At 43.2% G+C, this 15,029-nt stretch overlaps 1 protein-coding gene across 1 annotated transcript in view; it reads right to left on the minus strand.

Annotated features, from left to right (window-relative positions):
* The window catches only part of EPB41L4B (erythrocyte membrane protein band 4.1 like 4B), a gene marked incomplete at both ends in the record, with an annotated part of 82,200 nt that extends 67,620 nt beyond the window's left edge, over positions 1-14,580 (minus strand). Inside the window, one exon of the mRNA XM_082278283.1 lies at positions 14,293-14,580. Coding sequence (XP_082134409.1) covers positions 14,293-14,580 — 288 coding nt within the window. The remainder of the gene's footprint in view (positions 1-14,292) is intronic.
* Positions 14,581-15,029: the final 449 nt, after the last annotated feature.

The raw sequence follows: 15,029 nt of genomic DNA on the forward strand, positions 1-15,029 counted from the left end.
TTTTTTTTTTAACAATGAAACATCCCTGGATCTGATCCCTGACCTGACTTTCAGCACAGCCCCACAAACAGCTGAAAGGGCAGGTATCTGTCTACAGCACCAGCACGGAATGAGAAGCCAAGAACTGTTTCAAATTCAACTGACCACAAAACACCCATACTCTCAAAACACAGCTGATGAGTCTGACAGAAGCAAGCATAAGCATTCCTAAAATAGATGTGTGTAGTTCACAAGAGGCAGATTTTTAAAAAAATTAATCACGAAGGGAAAGGAGGAGAGCAGACAGCAAGAAGCACTGTCAGTGCAACCCTGAAGTGTTCTGCTCACAGTCACTCACCAGTTTTCCCTGGGTGGGAACTAATAAAATTACTCCTGCTGAACAAAACTGGCACAGTAGCAGGAGATGATGGGTCTTACCAGTTGTACATACTGATTTGCAAATCCTGGGGATGCAGAACTGCATCAACAATGTAGCTGAACTCAGTGAAATCACAGGTCACACAGAGAGGTACGTGAGTTTCACTTGCACTCACTAGGTCAAAGACAGTGCCCTGGCTTTCAGCAGCACTGCAAGAACATTGGTGTAACAACAGAAAAACAATGGACTGTGAGCTCTCAGGGTAATGTTAAACAAGGGAACATTAGGTAAGAAGCAATGCCATTTCATATAACATTCAGCAAACCATTATAACAACATTGCTGCGTGCCCAGCTCAAATGTCTGCACATTATTCAAAAGTCAGAAAAAAGCTACAAACAATATTTTTGAGCCTGAAAAGCATCTGTAAATAAATTTTGTTTTTATCTACTTAGACAAAGACAAGATTAAGAGGTGGCTTGTGCATGAATTTAGCATACCTTCACGTGGGGAATATTTTTCCCCATAGTTCCATGACTTTTTGTTGCCTTCCTGCTGAAGTACCAAGACAGGGGATAACAGGGACCATAAAAATATCAAATACAATAAAAGAGTGATTATTATGCTGACAAGTTCACATGCAACATGAGTAAGTAACTGCTTCTCATTAAAGACTCTTAAAGGCAGATGAACTAATGAGATCCAAGGTGAGCACTGACAGTAAAAAAGTGACAGGCTTAAAACATGTTCTTGGAAGAAGTTCTAGAGACTGATCAGGGAAGGGGAATAGATTAAGTGTTCACAATGACCCTTTCTGACCTGAAACAAATCTACAGTTCGGAACCTATTTGTTTACGAGTCCTCCATATGACTCTCTCCAATATAAAGAGTGATAGAAGAAATTACATCTAGGAGAATTGTCAGCTGACTTCCATTCAACATCATCATAACAGCCTTAACAAAAGATGTTAAAAGGAGGAAAAAATGGGAACAGAGACAGCTGGAACATCATCTGGCCACTAATCCAAAGTAAAATTTCTTAGCAAATACAGTAGCTCAGTCAGAAATGGCTGTGAAGCAGCCAGGTATTTTGGGGTGAGTGGAGTGGAGATAAAAGCAGGTAAAAATAATCAGTGATTTTTTGTACGTATTTCATTCTAATAATTCCCTTTGAAAAAGAATTGCTTGAAAAACAAGAAGTTCTGTTAGTATGTGTTTGTATTCATTTAGTCAGGCCTTAAGAAAACTGTCTCCCTCCCTATTCCAGCACAAAAGGAAAATGTGCATCATAAATCCTACCTCCCTCAAACATCAATTCCACTTCTTACTGCCACCAGGAACCAGCAGCCTCACAATGGCTTTGGAGATATAAAAGCCACTTTAAGTAACACCATAAATTCATTTAGATCTCACACCAAAGCTGCAGGCTTGTCTATGGTGCCACTTCTGCATTTATAATCTATTCTTCAGCAATAAAACCACCCTGAGTTTATTAGTACTGCAGGTTATGTCCATGTACAAGACAGAAACAGAAGTATATTCCAAAGCATGTATTTTCATTGTGGAACCACAGAGTCATTAAGATTGGAAAAGACTTCTGAGATTGAGTCCAAACACTAACTCAACACTGCCAGGTCCACCACTAAGACACGTATCTAAGCATCACATCTACACATTTTTTGAACACTTTCTGGGATGGTGATTCCACCACTTCCCCAGGCAGCGCATTCACATGCCTGACAACCATTCCAGCAAAGAAGTTTTTCTTAACATCAAATCTAAACCTCTCCTGGCACAACTTGAGGCCATTTACTCTCATCCTATTGCTTGCTACCTGGAAGAAGAGACCAGCCCCTACTCCTTTCAGGCAGTTATAGAGCGGTAAGGTCCCCCCTGAATCTCCTAGAACACTAGCCCTACACCCAGTCTCCCACTCCCTGGTTCGCCTCTCAGAGCTTCCACTACCATCTGTGCAGAGGCAGAGATTACCCAAGTTTGGCATTTCACAGGAGATACTGTCCAAGCAAAGCAGACAACAGTCTCGGAAGTGGCCACATCTTGTGCCTCTGGAACTGCACTGAGTTCATGTTTTGCTTTCAGAGACATTTTTTCACCACAAACTGCAGCTAGATCACACAGGGTCAGTTAGCAGAAAATACGACCTGCTTCTTGTTTCCAATGAGCACTTTCACATCATGCACAAGACAAAAGAAACAAAAGAACTTCATCCTCCACCTCACTGTATCAGCTCTGCAATGCAGACAGAAAATACATAGTTTTCTAAGACTTCCTTCCCATATAGAGGCTCTTGGAGTCTAATACACAACTTGTGCAAGTAAAGCAGGCAGTGCTGCTCAGAGAGCTGCTGCCTGTAGAGAGAGCTCCTCAGGCCTGAGGCTTTTCACAGGATCTATATTCACTGGCTCCCACAAGTCATTTAATGCTGCCTTATCTTGTTAATGAGGTTATTGCATATGCAATAAAGAGGAATTCATATTCTTTAAATACAAACCTAACCAGTTGTTTACCCCACAGCTTGCAAGAAACAACTTTTCCAAACACCTTACTGAAGATTTTAGAATTATATAAAAGCTCTATCTGCCTTAAATTAAGAAGTAACTTTTGATTTCAGTAAACAGTAAGGTGCCTTACTGAATGCAAAAGAAACAAAGTTCATTTTGAGGACTATCCTTCAAGCCAGCACTTGCACTGAAGCTTGCCCCCTTCTCAACAGCTCCTGAAAGTCACAGCAAGCTCACACAGAGGTGTCACATAGAAGTTCTTCAGACTATTTTCTCTTCCTAGAAAGCTTCCAGCATGCAGCTTACTGAAACAGCTGGGAAAGTTCTCCCCTCCCAGCATTACACAAATGCTGAGAAACTGGCAGCTATTATAGGAAAAAATCTGCTTTGTGAAACACAATTTGGATGAACAGTATTTTCTATTTACGAAAGAGCTCATCTTTCTCCTTCGTTTGACAATTTTTCAAGATTCTGATCATACTGGATATGTTATCAGATGATCTGTCTTGCTCTGTCAAAGTGAGATGAAATTCTTCAAGAAGAAAGCATTCTATCAGCAGTTAATACAATAACATGTAGGGGGATGAAATCATGGTCTGCTTTCCCAACCATAACAATGTTGTTAAAGCAAAACTGAAATTTGCTGAAATAGGTGAACTTTTTTTTACAAAATACATTTTATGATCAAATCACGGACCAAAATATGCTGGGTGTTTAATGTGAAAATACATCAAAATCTAAGGACATGAACTGTAAAATGAGTAAATCTGCTGGCAAATTTCAATAGCAGAAAACAAAACTCACTTGTTTTTTTTTCACAGCACTGAATTTTTCTATTCCCACTCCCTTCTGAGAAATGCAGTCATCAACTTAAGCCTATTTTTTTGCTAATATACAGATAAATGTTCCAACTCCTTCCTCATTTTTTCCATCTTTAAAGTAAACATCTTTTTTCCTAAAGCCAGAAATGACAAATCAGAAAAGTTGTACTAGAGGATATATTTTAACACATATAATATGCAACACATACACATCAACATGCAACACAGGGGAAAAAAAAACCATTTGTAAGTAATATCAACAAAAGAGGGGACGGCTCAGACAATTCAAGGGAAAACATGAAGGCAATGGGTAAATAACATTATATTGTTTCCCTTTCCAAAGTTGAGAATACTATATAAAATATTTTTGTTGAGATTATTTCCTCTTAGATTGACCTCCCAAAATATATTATACACCCTTCATGAACTAAACTCCATCAATTAAAAGAAAAGTTCCTCTCCAAGTGCCTACTGTTTGCAACACTGAGTTTTGATGCTCCAAAGGCTCACCGATTTTCACACCTAAGAACAAGGGGTTTGATTTTTTAAGTTTTGATACCGTTCACTGAACAGAGAAAAGCCAACTGTGAAATATCATTGTATGAGCAGAAGGGAATGGAGACATACAGAGCACACATACAGGCTGATAACAGCTTAAGCAATCAGCTTAAAGGAGAAAAGGAAAAGTGCTGCAGTCAACATTTAATGGCTTCACTGGCCTCTGTAAAAGGAACTGGCGATCTCTGCAGTCTTAGTAAGCAAGTTCCCCCATTAAAAAGAAAACCCATCAAAATTAACATCTTCTAATTAACTAGAAGTCAAGAACAAAACTCCAATGTGCTGCTGAGAGCTGCATGCAGAATTAATTGTGCCAGAGAGACACAGGGTACAGGTGGAGCCACCCTGCATCCGGGTGTTCCCAGCCCCAGCTCACAGCGTGGCCTCAGCAGATGAGACTCGTGGGTGGACTTGAGACCATTGGAGTGGGGCTGGAATTGCTCCTCTTCAGGGAAAGGGGATGCCAGTCACAAAGAAGAACATTTCCTGCCACCCTCTCTTCATTGCTGAACAGCAGGAAAAGAAACTAAATCAAACCCAGCAACATGAAACCGCAGGAAGAGGGACAAAAAGAAATTAAGTCTTTTGCACAACGAAGTTATATTGTTACACTGTTAAACCAGCTCTTTCCTCCTCAGAGCTACAGCAGGATGTCTGAATTCCCACCAATTTACATCGACATCCAAAGACCAAAACATGACAGAAAAATGGATACTGCCCACTGGACTTTACACTTGCAGGGTGCTGCCCTTCCTAGCAATACGACCTACTTTGAAGAATACCACCACTCTTCACTTATGTGCTTAATTCAAAGAGATAACAGACTCATCATTCATCATCTCTCAAAGCAAAGCACTCATGGAAGGTTCATTATTCGGGAAGAATTTCTACTCAGTAAGTAGCTTGAATATAAAACCTCCATACTGAGGATCAGCATCTCTACTGAATAGTGATCTTTGTTGCAACACAATGATTGCAGAGAATACTGGCGCATTCAGACCTGCTTACAAAAATGGAAGTCTTGAGTTTGGTCTTTTTACATAAATGTAAGCTCTTAATTTAAAATCATACAATTATCATAGATCCAGGAACAACTAACAAGGTACGAAAAAGATTTAAGTGACAGAAAGCAGCCTTGACCAATTCTGGGTGAAGAAACAAGGGAGAAGAAGGAAAAAATTCGTAAGAAATGAAATGCTTCTTTTCTCAGAAAATTTGGAAAATATTCACTTGCACAGTTAAAGCAAGTAATGTTTGGACCTCATACCAACAAGAGAGATGTGATGCAGCTAGCCTGTTTATATTATTTATCAAAATTAAAGTGAGAATTCGTTCACAACCTGAGATAATTTTAAAGCTTAACAAAGACAACTGAAATTATTTATCATCCAATACATAACCTACAAGACCTCACATAGTGAAACGTACGCAATAAGAAATTTAAAACTTAAAAATGGGAAGAACAGTATCCTTGTTTAGTCTCAGTTGAGGTCAAAAAAGAAACAGGTGTTTTCCCAGTCAAGACTGCTAAATTACAAAAATCCTCTCAAGTCTACATTTATTTTAGATATATATATATACACACACACATAATATACCAATAAAAACAATACAATCAATTATTAGTGCTGCAAAGAACTACTGTGAAAAGCATTGTTTTCAAACAGCCACAAAAGAATTAATCCTCAGATAAGCTATCCTTCGAAATAATGTTGCAGTGTAGAATAATTTAATTAGAGGTCACAGTCCATAAATGGTAACACTGCTTTTCTAACTGTATATTTGATACCACTATGTTCAGATAAAGTGAAGTTCTTCAAAAGAAAGTACCAATATTCTCCACATATTTGTGTAGAGTTATTTGTAGTATTCCACAAACATTAAACTGGCTCTTCTATCAGGATTTCCAGCCTATTTATCATACAAACTGTACCACATATATTAAAATAATGAAATACAGAATAAATTCAATGTGTTTGTCAGTAAATTTAAAGAAAAAAAGAGAAGGGGGAGAAAAAATAAAAAGAGACAACATTTGGTATTTGTTTGGATAAACTATCTGTGGTTCCATAACAACAAGGAAGGGAAACAATCTGAATCTGTACAGATCAAAACCAAACAGCCAACATAAATTAACTCTTAATATTTTTCATGCTTCATAGTTAGAGTCTGAGTCTGGAACTTCAACAAATATTTCAAAATAATCTCATCACAATATAGCTAATGGCCCAGGACACATTTAAATTGGTGCACAGAAATAAATGGAAATAGTAAGTCAAATGAAGAGCAGATGGTCACTCTAAACACTTCATTACCCTCCAACCCTTTTATTTCTAATGCAGAAAGAATAAAAGAACATTTACCATAGTCTACATTGGAAAACAAGCACTAAAACCTCCCTATGTGTTTCTCAAGTATTTAAAATACTAACCCAGAAACACTATACAAACTGTTAGCAGCTGTTGAGTTCATCCTTCTAGCAAGAAAAGAAATTATTTGTACTTATCCTTACATTTACTTTGCAAAGAGCCTACAGACTCAATGATGCGTATGTTCTCTCTTCTTCTCTCAACTTCCTGTCCACATCATTTAAGTTTTCAGGTCCATTTTTGTTGTCTTGCGTGAAACCATACAATCTTAAAGCATGGTGGTTTAACCTTTGAATTAATTATTTCACTGATAGCTCCCAGTGTTTCCCTAATGTCAGCTCTACAAATAGGAATGTTCACAACAAGCAGTCTTCACCTGCACCATTTGTGCCCTGGCAGACAGGACACTTACATGAGTCAAGCTGGCTGAATGAGCTGCTGAGCCAGACACAGACTCATGGCCACAGCCAGGAAATTGAATTTTCCTGGGGAAGGAACAGGACTGAGGAGCGCTTCAAATTTCTGACAGTTGCAGAAAACCACAGACATTTTCTAAACTAGTAAGAGGGAATAGGACAGACAACTATGCTCAAGCCCCAAACCAGAAGGAAGCAGACCTCTAATGCTCTTTAAAGTGCCTCCCAGAAGAGACCCCTCACAGCTTCTGTAGCTAGCTGTTCCTGGGATGAAAATAAAACTACTTTTACAAATTGGGAAAACAGTGTCAGGTAAAGGAAAACCCACAAAACTAAAAGAAATCTGCTCTTATTAAAAAGAAATTTCATTAGGCATCATGCTAGTAATACAGATGATATCCACACAGAAAAAGTATAGATAATTGCTCAAGGACAAGATTGCAGATGAAAAGGGTGAGTTGAAACAGTTGGGAATTTAACAACAGAAGCCCTGAATTCCAAAATAGATTTATGCTTGAAGAAGGTGAGACACTAAACAAGGCCAGCCTCTCAGAGAAAGTTACATAAAAAAAGGTATTTACAGAGGCACTACAAGTAGGAGGACAAAGAAGTGCATGAAGACAAAGCATGTACAGAGAAGTAGAGATAGCTGTCCCCTTCCTGTTTCAGAAAAGGAACAGATGAACAATACCTCCCTTACTTTATATATAGTTTCTAGTCTCTTCAGCTTATCAGCCTTTTTCTTCCTGTACCATCTTCTGCAATCCAAACAAAACTAGTCCGTCCTCAGCTTGCTCTTCGACATGTACTCACTTCCAAAATCTCTTTGCTCCTTTTCTTGCCTTATAGGAACTTTTTACATTACAGATGTTCTTTTTCCTCTTCAGGACTCCTACTAAGAGCCTGAAGCTACAGGCTTGCCACCCAGCACTCTAGGCTAGAACACAACCACTGGAACAAAACCCCAAAACATATCAGAAGTACACTGTTGACAAAAAAGTTCCTGTATTGTCAAATTGTTCTGTAAGTTTCCTTCTTATAGACCCTCTCCCTTCAAATCCATGGTGGTCTCCAAAGCTTCTCCAGTGTTCATTATCATACAGCTAAGCCCAGTGCAAACATCTGCTATGAAATGCATTTTTATGCTAACAAACGAGAGGCCCCAGACACACTGACATTTCACATGGTTACTCTCCTAAGCACAGCTGTCTTTTAGTCCACTGCAAAAACGCTTCTGAAAGAACCTTATCTTCTCCCCATCTCTCCAAACATATAAGCTCTCCATCAGAGAATTAGTACCAGGTGCTCTTACTTTTGTATCTGCATTATACTACTCTCATCACTGCCTTTCTCCCCCTCCCTGGTTGTCAACTCTTTGCAGCAGCACTCCTGTCATCCTGTCTGTATTACACTGAAAAATTGTATTGGTTTTCATTAATAACTAATGGAACTCACAAGCAGAATTTCTCTTACATATGCCAAAACAAAACACTGCTTATTGTCTCCCTTTTCTACTATGTACTGTTGTGATGTCTTTTATCTGTTATCTGCTGCAGATTTATTGGGGATGTTTGGCAAGCACATCAAGGGCCAAAAATTCCCTCTTCTCTCTCAAGAGCCTAATATTGTGCATTTCTGAAGCATGGCTGCAGTCATGCATGCAGACCCCACCTCATTTCTCTCTCTCTGGGGATGTGCATGTTCCTGATTCTGTATGTGATTCTACTGTGAATGCCTTTCACACACCTTCAGAGTACACTGCAGCAATGCATCAAGGCATATGGAACAGGTGATAACATAATTAAAGGCTATTACCAGCAGACAACACATTAAGTTCTAGCTACAGCTGCTTAATCAGAGCTGTAAGGTACTCAAAAGGCATTTCAACGTGAACTGAAAGAGCAAAAATACCCAACCTCTTCTACCAACAGAGCTTGGTCAGTTTATGAAAGGGATTACTGGCGCTCACAGGAACTCATGAATGTGAGAGGCCTTTCCCTTTCCAGTGTTGCAAAAATGCTTTTAACATTTTCCAGCAAGTACTCTAATTTTATGTTGTTGAAAGGTAATTTCTGCATAAAGAAGGCATATTACCAATTTTATAAGTGCTAAAAGCTTTAAAGAATTTATTAAAAATCCCATTACCCATGTGATGTAACGTATCTATTGAAGGGGGGTGTCTGTGTGTGCAACTCCTTCATTAGGAAACTTCTGGGCATGACCTGAATCCAAGTGTCTACATGCATATTAGTGCATTTCTCTAGAGTTAATATTCATTAAACATTATTTGGAAATCATGTGTGATATGGAAAAAATGAGTTGCACTTCTGTCCTGGTATTTATAACTTTATCAAGTCAAATACACTAATCAATAATTATAAGACAGAGATGACTGCACAAGAGTTAATTTAACATTTATATGTGAGGTAAGCATAGAGGCTAGACAGCAATTTTTGCTATGTTCATGCTACCCCAATAAGAAAAGAATACAACACTTAGGAGATCAGAGATTAGAAAACAGTATTGAAGAACATTTACTATTCCTATCCTGAAGTGTTTCCATAGCAGCCAAAACAATTATTAAAACAGATACACCAAAAGGAAGGCAAAGAAATAATATAAAAGCTATTCATCTGAAAATAATTCACAGAATTGAAGAGTTATATTTGACTCGTTGATTAATTTAATCATTAAACATTACATACTTTCTAATACATCACACAAGTCTTTGTAATGATGCCCACAGCAGCAGAGGAATTTATCAGAGCAAGAAGATTTTTAGAAAGAAGTATTTATAACAGACAACATGTTGACTGCTGTGGATTCACATCACAGAAAATGTAAGGTATCTTAGATCTGCTTTGCAGGATGGGGATTTTCATACTGGAGGAAGCTTACCATTTGCTTCTTCTTTTATCCCACTTAAGACTACAGAAAGCCAAGAACACTCTACACATGTTCATTCTCCTCCTGCCCTCCCACAATTTATTAGAGAATACCATTTCCAACGGCATTAAGTGACATTAATTCCTGCTACTCTGGACAGTCCCACTGAATAGCCATCTTTCATATCTGCCCTTTTAGCTTTCATAAGATGCACCTAATTAAAAATCAAAGACTCAGTTTTAGAAATGTCAGCAATCATGCCTTGGAGTTAAGAAAAATTTGGCTTTTTGGCTTTATCTGTGAGCCATCTATGTATTAACTGGCAGGCACCATCACTGCTGCCTAAATGTCAGTGCTCTTTCCTTGCATTCTTTCTGCAAGTACACAGCATCACCTACAACCAGTTTTTTCTTTCATTAGAGTCACGAGTCCTCCAGAAAAACAGAGGCAAGACTGTTTTGGCAACAGTGAGCAAGTGGCCTTCCATCTGCACACAACCAAGTTGCAAACTCTGATCTGTTAACAGCCTCCAGTGTAAGCCAGAGTGCAACACAGAAGATACCGAATAGGTTCCCAATGGTAAAAAGAAATGCACAGACAGCTACGTGTGAGGGAGGAGGGATGGTTTCTAATGGAAGTGTTTTTCTCCTTGTGTCAGCTCTCATCACTGGATTTCAGATGTGCAGACACGTGGTGTCAGGTCAAGAAGAAGTAATGACACCATTTATGTTCCCCTTCCCATGGGAAATCACCCCACAGCAACAGAACTGGTCAACTGCCACTCACTCCTGTATAACAGATCCAGCCTTAATAGCATCTCACATTCAATACAGGGCCCTGAGGAGCTTGTGGGTTTAAAAAGCCATCCAGTGCATTATTCTGTTTAGAAAGAATACTTTTAAAGTACGTGATTCTTGCCTTAAGAGTGAAGAAAAAAGCCAGCATCATTAAGCAATCCTTGAAATTTCATGCAAGAAGCTGAGTACAGAAACCCTTATCCTGGGGTATCTGCAGTGCTCAGAATAATCTTATGTTGACATTCGTTTGGGGGCAGCTGTGTACGAACCAAGTTTGTGAAAGCCAGAGAACACCTACAAATGAAAGAGTACACAGCACGTAGAAGGGAAGGCTAGCAGATGGGGTAGCCCAAGGGCAGAGCACATGCAGTAAAAAGAATAAAGTGCAAATGCCCCAGAAGAAAGAGGGTGTGGAAGCACAAATAAAGAAGAAAGATGACTCTAGTTCACTACTGCTCTACAGCCTAAAGAAGAACATGCTGAGGAAGAACTTGGAGATCAGGGCAGATCTCTACTTCTGTTACCACCATAAACTGACCAGAGTTAACAAGATGTGTACTTTCTGATACAGACACTATCGCACAAATTATAACATTAACTGCAAAGATACTTATCAATTTACTGATGTAGGATTTTTTTTTCCAACAGCCCCCATACAAGAAAACATTGTGGCAGAACCTGATACATTTAACTTGAACAAAAGTTTCAGGGTTTCAGTTTTATTTGAATATTAAAAAAGCCCATGAAACAATAACTGGGAAAAAAAAAGGAGAAACCCTGATCCTTTTTTCTATGTATATAGCTAGTTTTCCTCCAGTCAGGCCTCTTCTGTCATTCCTTCACACAAGCAAATAAACCCCGTAGTCTTTGAAATCCAATAAACCTTTCAATTACTTCTAAATGAAGTCTTAGAGATAGCCTAAAAAGTTGTAGTTGCAAGAGTATTGTGCTCTAATATCAACAAGTTCCTTTTCCAACTAGAAGGGCAAGAGGGGTGCAATGTCACCGTGTAGTAAAAAGAGCACATTTTATAGATGTCAGTATCTCCTGAAATTAAGTGCTTGCAAACACAATCAGCAGCACAGTGAAATCCTCTGCAATCATCTCCATACTTGACTTCATGAGTAAGCTGCTCACTGATGATGAAGCCCACACTCCCTCCTTTTGATAAAATTTGAGCTGAAATGAGAGAAACCACCATACACTTTTTTTAAGAGATTCTACTCAATTCATTCAGCTTAACCAGTCCTGAACCTCAGCTTCTGAGTATTAAAGCACATTCTGTTTCACGCCCTATTCCCATAAAATCTAGACCTGCAAAGCTCAGAGAAACTTTACTGATCAACTTCTATAAATGGTGCAACGCCTCTTTCAGTTTTTCTAACTCTCAGTGTGGGTGTTACTTTCTGTGAAAGAAAGGGGAAAAACATGAGGAACAGATATGTAATTCAACAGAACAGTTTTTAATCCTCAAAACACTGACAGCTATTACATGCTCCAAAGCCCTCCATCAGTGTAGGGATTTGGGTGAAAAAAAACCCGCCAACTTCTTACTCTGTCTTTGGACAAATGAGCTACAACCACCACATGTGTAGCTCACATTCTGAGAACGCTGGCAAGTCTAAGCTTCATTTGGAGGTGAGTTCAAGCAAGAATGCTCCACAGCTTCTTTACTGCGTCAAGCAGATATGTCCATACATTTTCAGCACTCAAGGACTAAGAGTGTCATTACCTCACTTTCTGATGCTACAAATCGTCAGACCATCTCAAACGGGCTCTAGAGAAAAATCTGACCTTTGATAAATCAGAGTATAACCTTAAACAAAATATTTACCAAGCTTATTGACACAGACCTCTATAAGTAAACCCTTAGCACACTGATAACAATCATCAAGTCTTTATAAAAGATTGTGCTGAGATGCTAGGAGGAGTGCAGCAAGTTGTGAAGAAGATGTGAGGAGAGGAAATACATTACCATTTCAAATATCTGGAAATGTGCGATGTAGTCTGTAGGCAAGGGAGGCCTGATAATGCTGCAGCAAGTATCTCTAGGTGGCTCCGTTCACATACTTCTGTATTCACTTGTAAGAATCTTACTCAATCTCTTCTGTTTCTTTTAAGCAGAAACAATAGGGTTGCCAAATTCCATGTTTTAGTGAAATGGTGCCAATATATACAGATGACAGCTAATATGAAAGGCACCTAATAAGAGTCTAAAGGTACTCCAAAAAAACCTCTCTTTTATACTGCTGGAGATTAAAGCAGTGCACAATTTCTCAGGTTGTTACACTCACTATTACTAAGTTCCCCCACCTGTTTTTTGAGACCAAGCTTAATGGCTGTTGACTATCTGGGCTGAAATGGAAAGAAGATTAAATGCTTTTCAAACATGATAAACTTCCATACTATTTCATGGGAAACTTGGGTTTCAAGAGGGAGGGAAAAGGTCAGCAAAAAAGGATGGGTGTTGAGTATTTAGCAGCTGTGAGGAATGGAAAAAAACAAAACTGCAAATTGCCGATACACACGGTGCAGCTGCCTTTAAGAGAGAGAAAAGGACACAACGGGCTCTAGGGATGCTGAAACACCTACAAACGCGGCCCAACCTCAGCGAGCAGGCACAAACAACACACGCACAGCCCCACAGGCCGGCACCGTCCCTTCCTCATTCCTCCCGCACAGCGGCGGGAGGGGAGAAAGTTCAGCGCCGGCACGGTCCCCGCACCCACGGGCCAGGTCGGGCTGCACCCCCGGAGCCGCCGGGGCTTACCCCTGACCCCGGCCCCGCAGCCGGGTGCCACAGGACGGGCAGAGCACCTTGGGCATCCCGGAGGGCCCTTCAACCGGCCCCGGCCGCGGGGGCGGTGGGAAACAAGAACTAAGGAGGAGAAGGAGGCAGCGACCCCCCGGAGACCCCCGCCGCGGCGGAGGCAGCCCGGCCGCGCCTCGCTCTCCCCGCGGCGCCACAGGTGCTGCGGGGCTGGGGGCTGCAAGCTGGAGGGCAGCGAGGCCAAAGGCAGCGCTGCCCCGCGGAGGCTCCGTTCCCACCCGGGCAGCACGTCGGGGTGCCCCCCACGGCCGGCGGTGCCGTCGGGCGGAGTCAGCGGGCAGCCCCCCGCACCAGCCGGGGAAGGCACAGGTAGCGCCCGCACCGCGGGAACGGCCCCTCCCGGGAGAGGCGCCGCGGAAGGCAGCGCTGCAAGGGGCTGCTTTCGGCAGCGCAGGCGAGGAGGAGAGCGGGTGCCCACCTCCCCGCTGGCTCCGGGGAGAGGGAAGAAGGGCGCAGACGGCTCCCGCGGGCAGGACGGGGGCGGGCGGCGGTCATGGCGGGGAGGCGCGCCGCGCACCTGGCAGCAGGTGCATGCAGGCGGGGACGGCGGCGAGGGCGCCCGCGGAGGGAAGGACGAAACTAGCGAGGCTTTCCCGGCGAACGGCGCCTGTTGTGCGGCCGGGGGGGGGCACTCGCAGGTGCCCGTCGCCAGGGAGGGGGGGACGATGCGGAGGAGGGGAGAGGGTAGCTGCAGGCGCCGTTTTGCAGGCGGCGGAGGTAAGCGCACGCTACTCACCGGCAGCTCCACGTTGACTTCGGTCCCGTCCAGGAGAAGGACGCGGCACTGCAGCACCGGCTTACTGCCGCCGGCCGCCGGGATGTGGACGGGCACTCCGGCGCTGTGCACGACCCCTCCGGGGTGCGGCGAGGAGGGGAAACCTCCCGAGCCGACGGCGGCGGCGGCCGCTCCTCGCAGCCCCCCGTCCCGCTCGTCCCCCTCGCCGCCGAGTCCTCCTCGCCCGGCTCCTCGCCCGTAGCGCTGCATCGACCGCCGGCCAAAGGTCCTGCGCAGGAACCGCAGCATCCTGGGGGCGCCCTGCCCGGCCGCTCACACCCCCGAGCCCGCAGCTCCGCGCCCGGCCCCGCGGCGCCTCCCAGAGCAACGCAGCAGCGCCGCCCGCCGGGAGCCAGCCCGCGCCGGGCGCCGGCCGCACCGCCCCGCCGCCCGCTCCGCCCTCTGCAGCGCCGCCCGGCAGCGGCACGGCGGGGCGGGGCGGGACGCGGCTCCTCCCGCCGCCGCGCACCGGGGTCCGCGGCCGGCGTGACGGGCAGGGGGAGCTGCTGAGGCGGGAGGCGAGCGGCCACCTGCGGGGGAGGTCGGGGCGAGCGCCCCGCAGCTCAGGTGGGGAAGAGCCGAGCCGTTCCACTCCGCTCTGCTCCGCTCTTCCAGAAACTGCCCCGGCTCCGCGGCCGCTGGGGTGGTGTCTACGCGACGGCAGCCCCTCGCCACCGCCCCCGCGCCGGGGAGGGGAA

Source organism: Coloeus monedula (assembly GCF_965178545.1).
Source record: "Coloeus monedula genome assembly, chromosome: 1".
NCBI classification, from domain to species: Eukaryota; Metazoa; Chordata; class Aves; order Passeriformes; family Corvidae; genus Coloeus; species Coloeus monedula.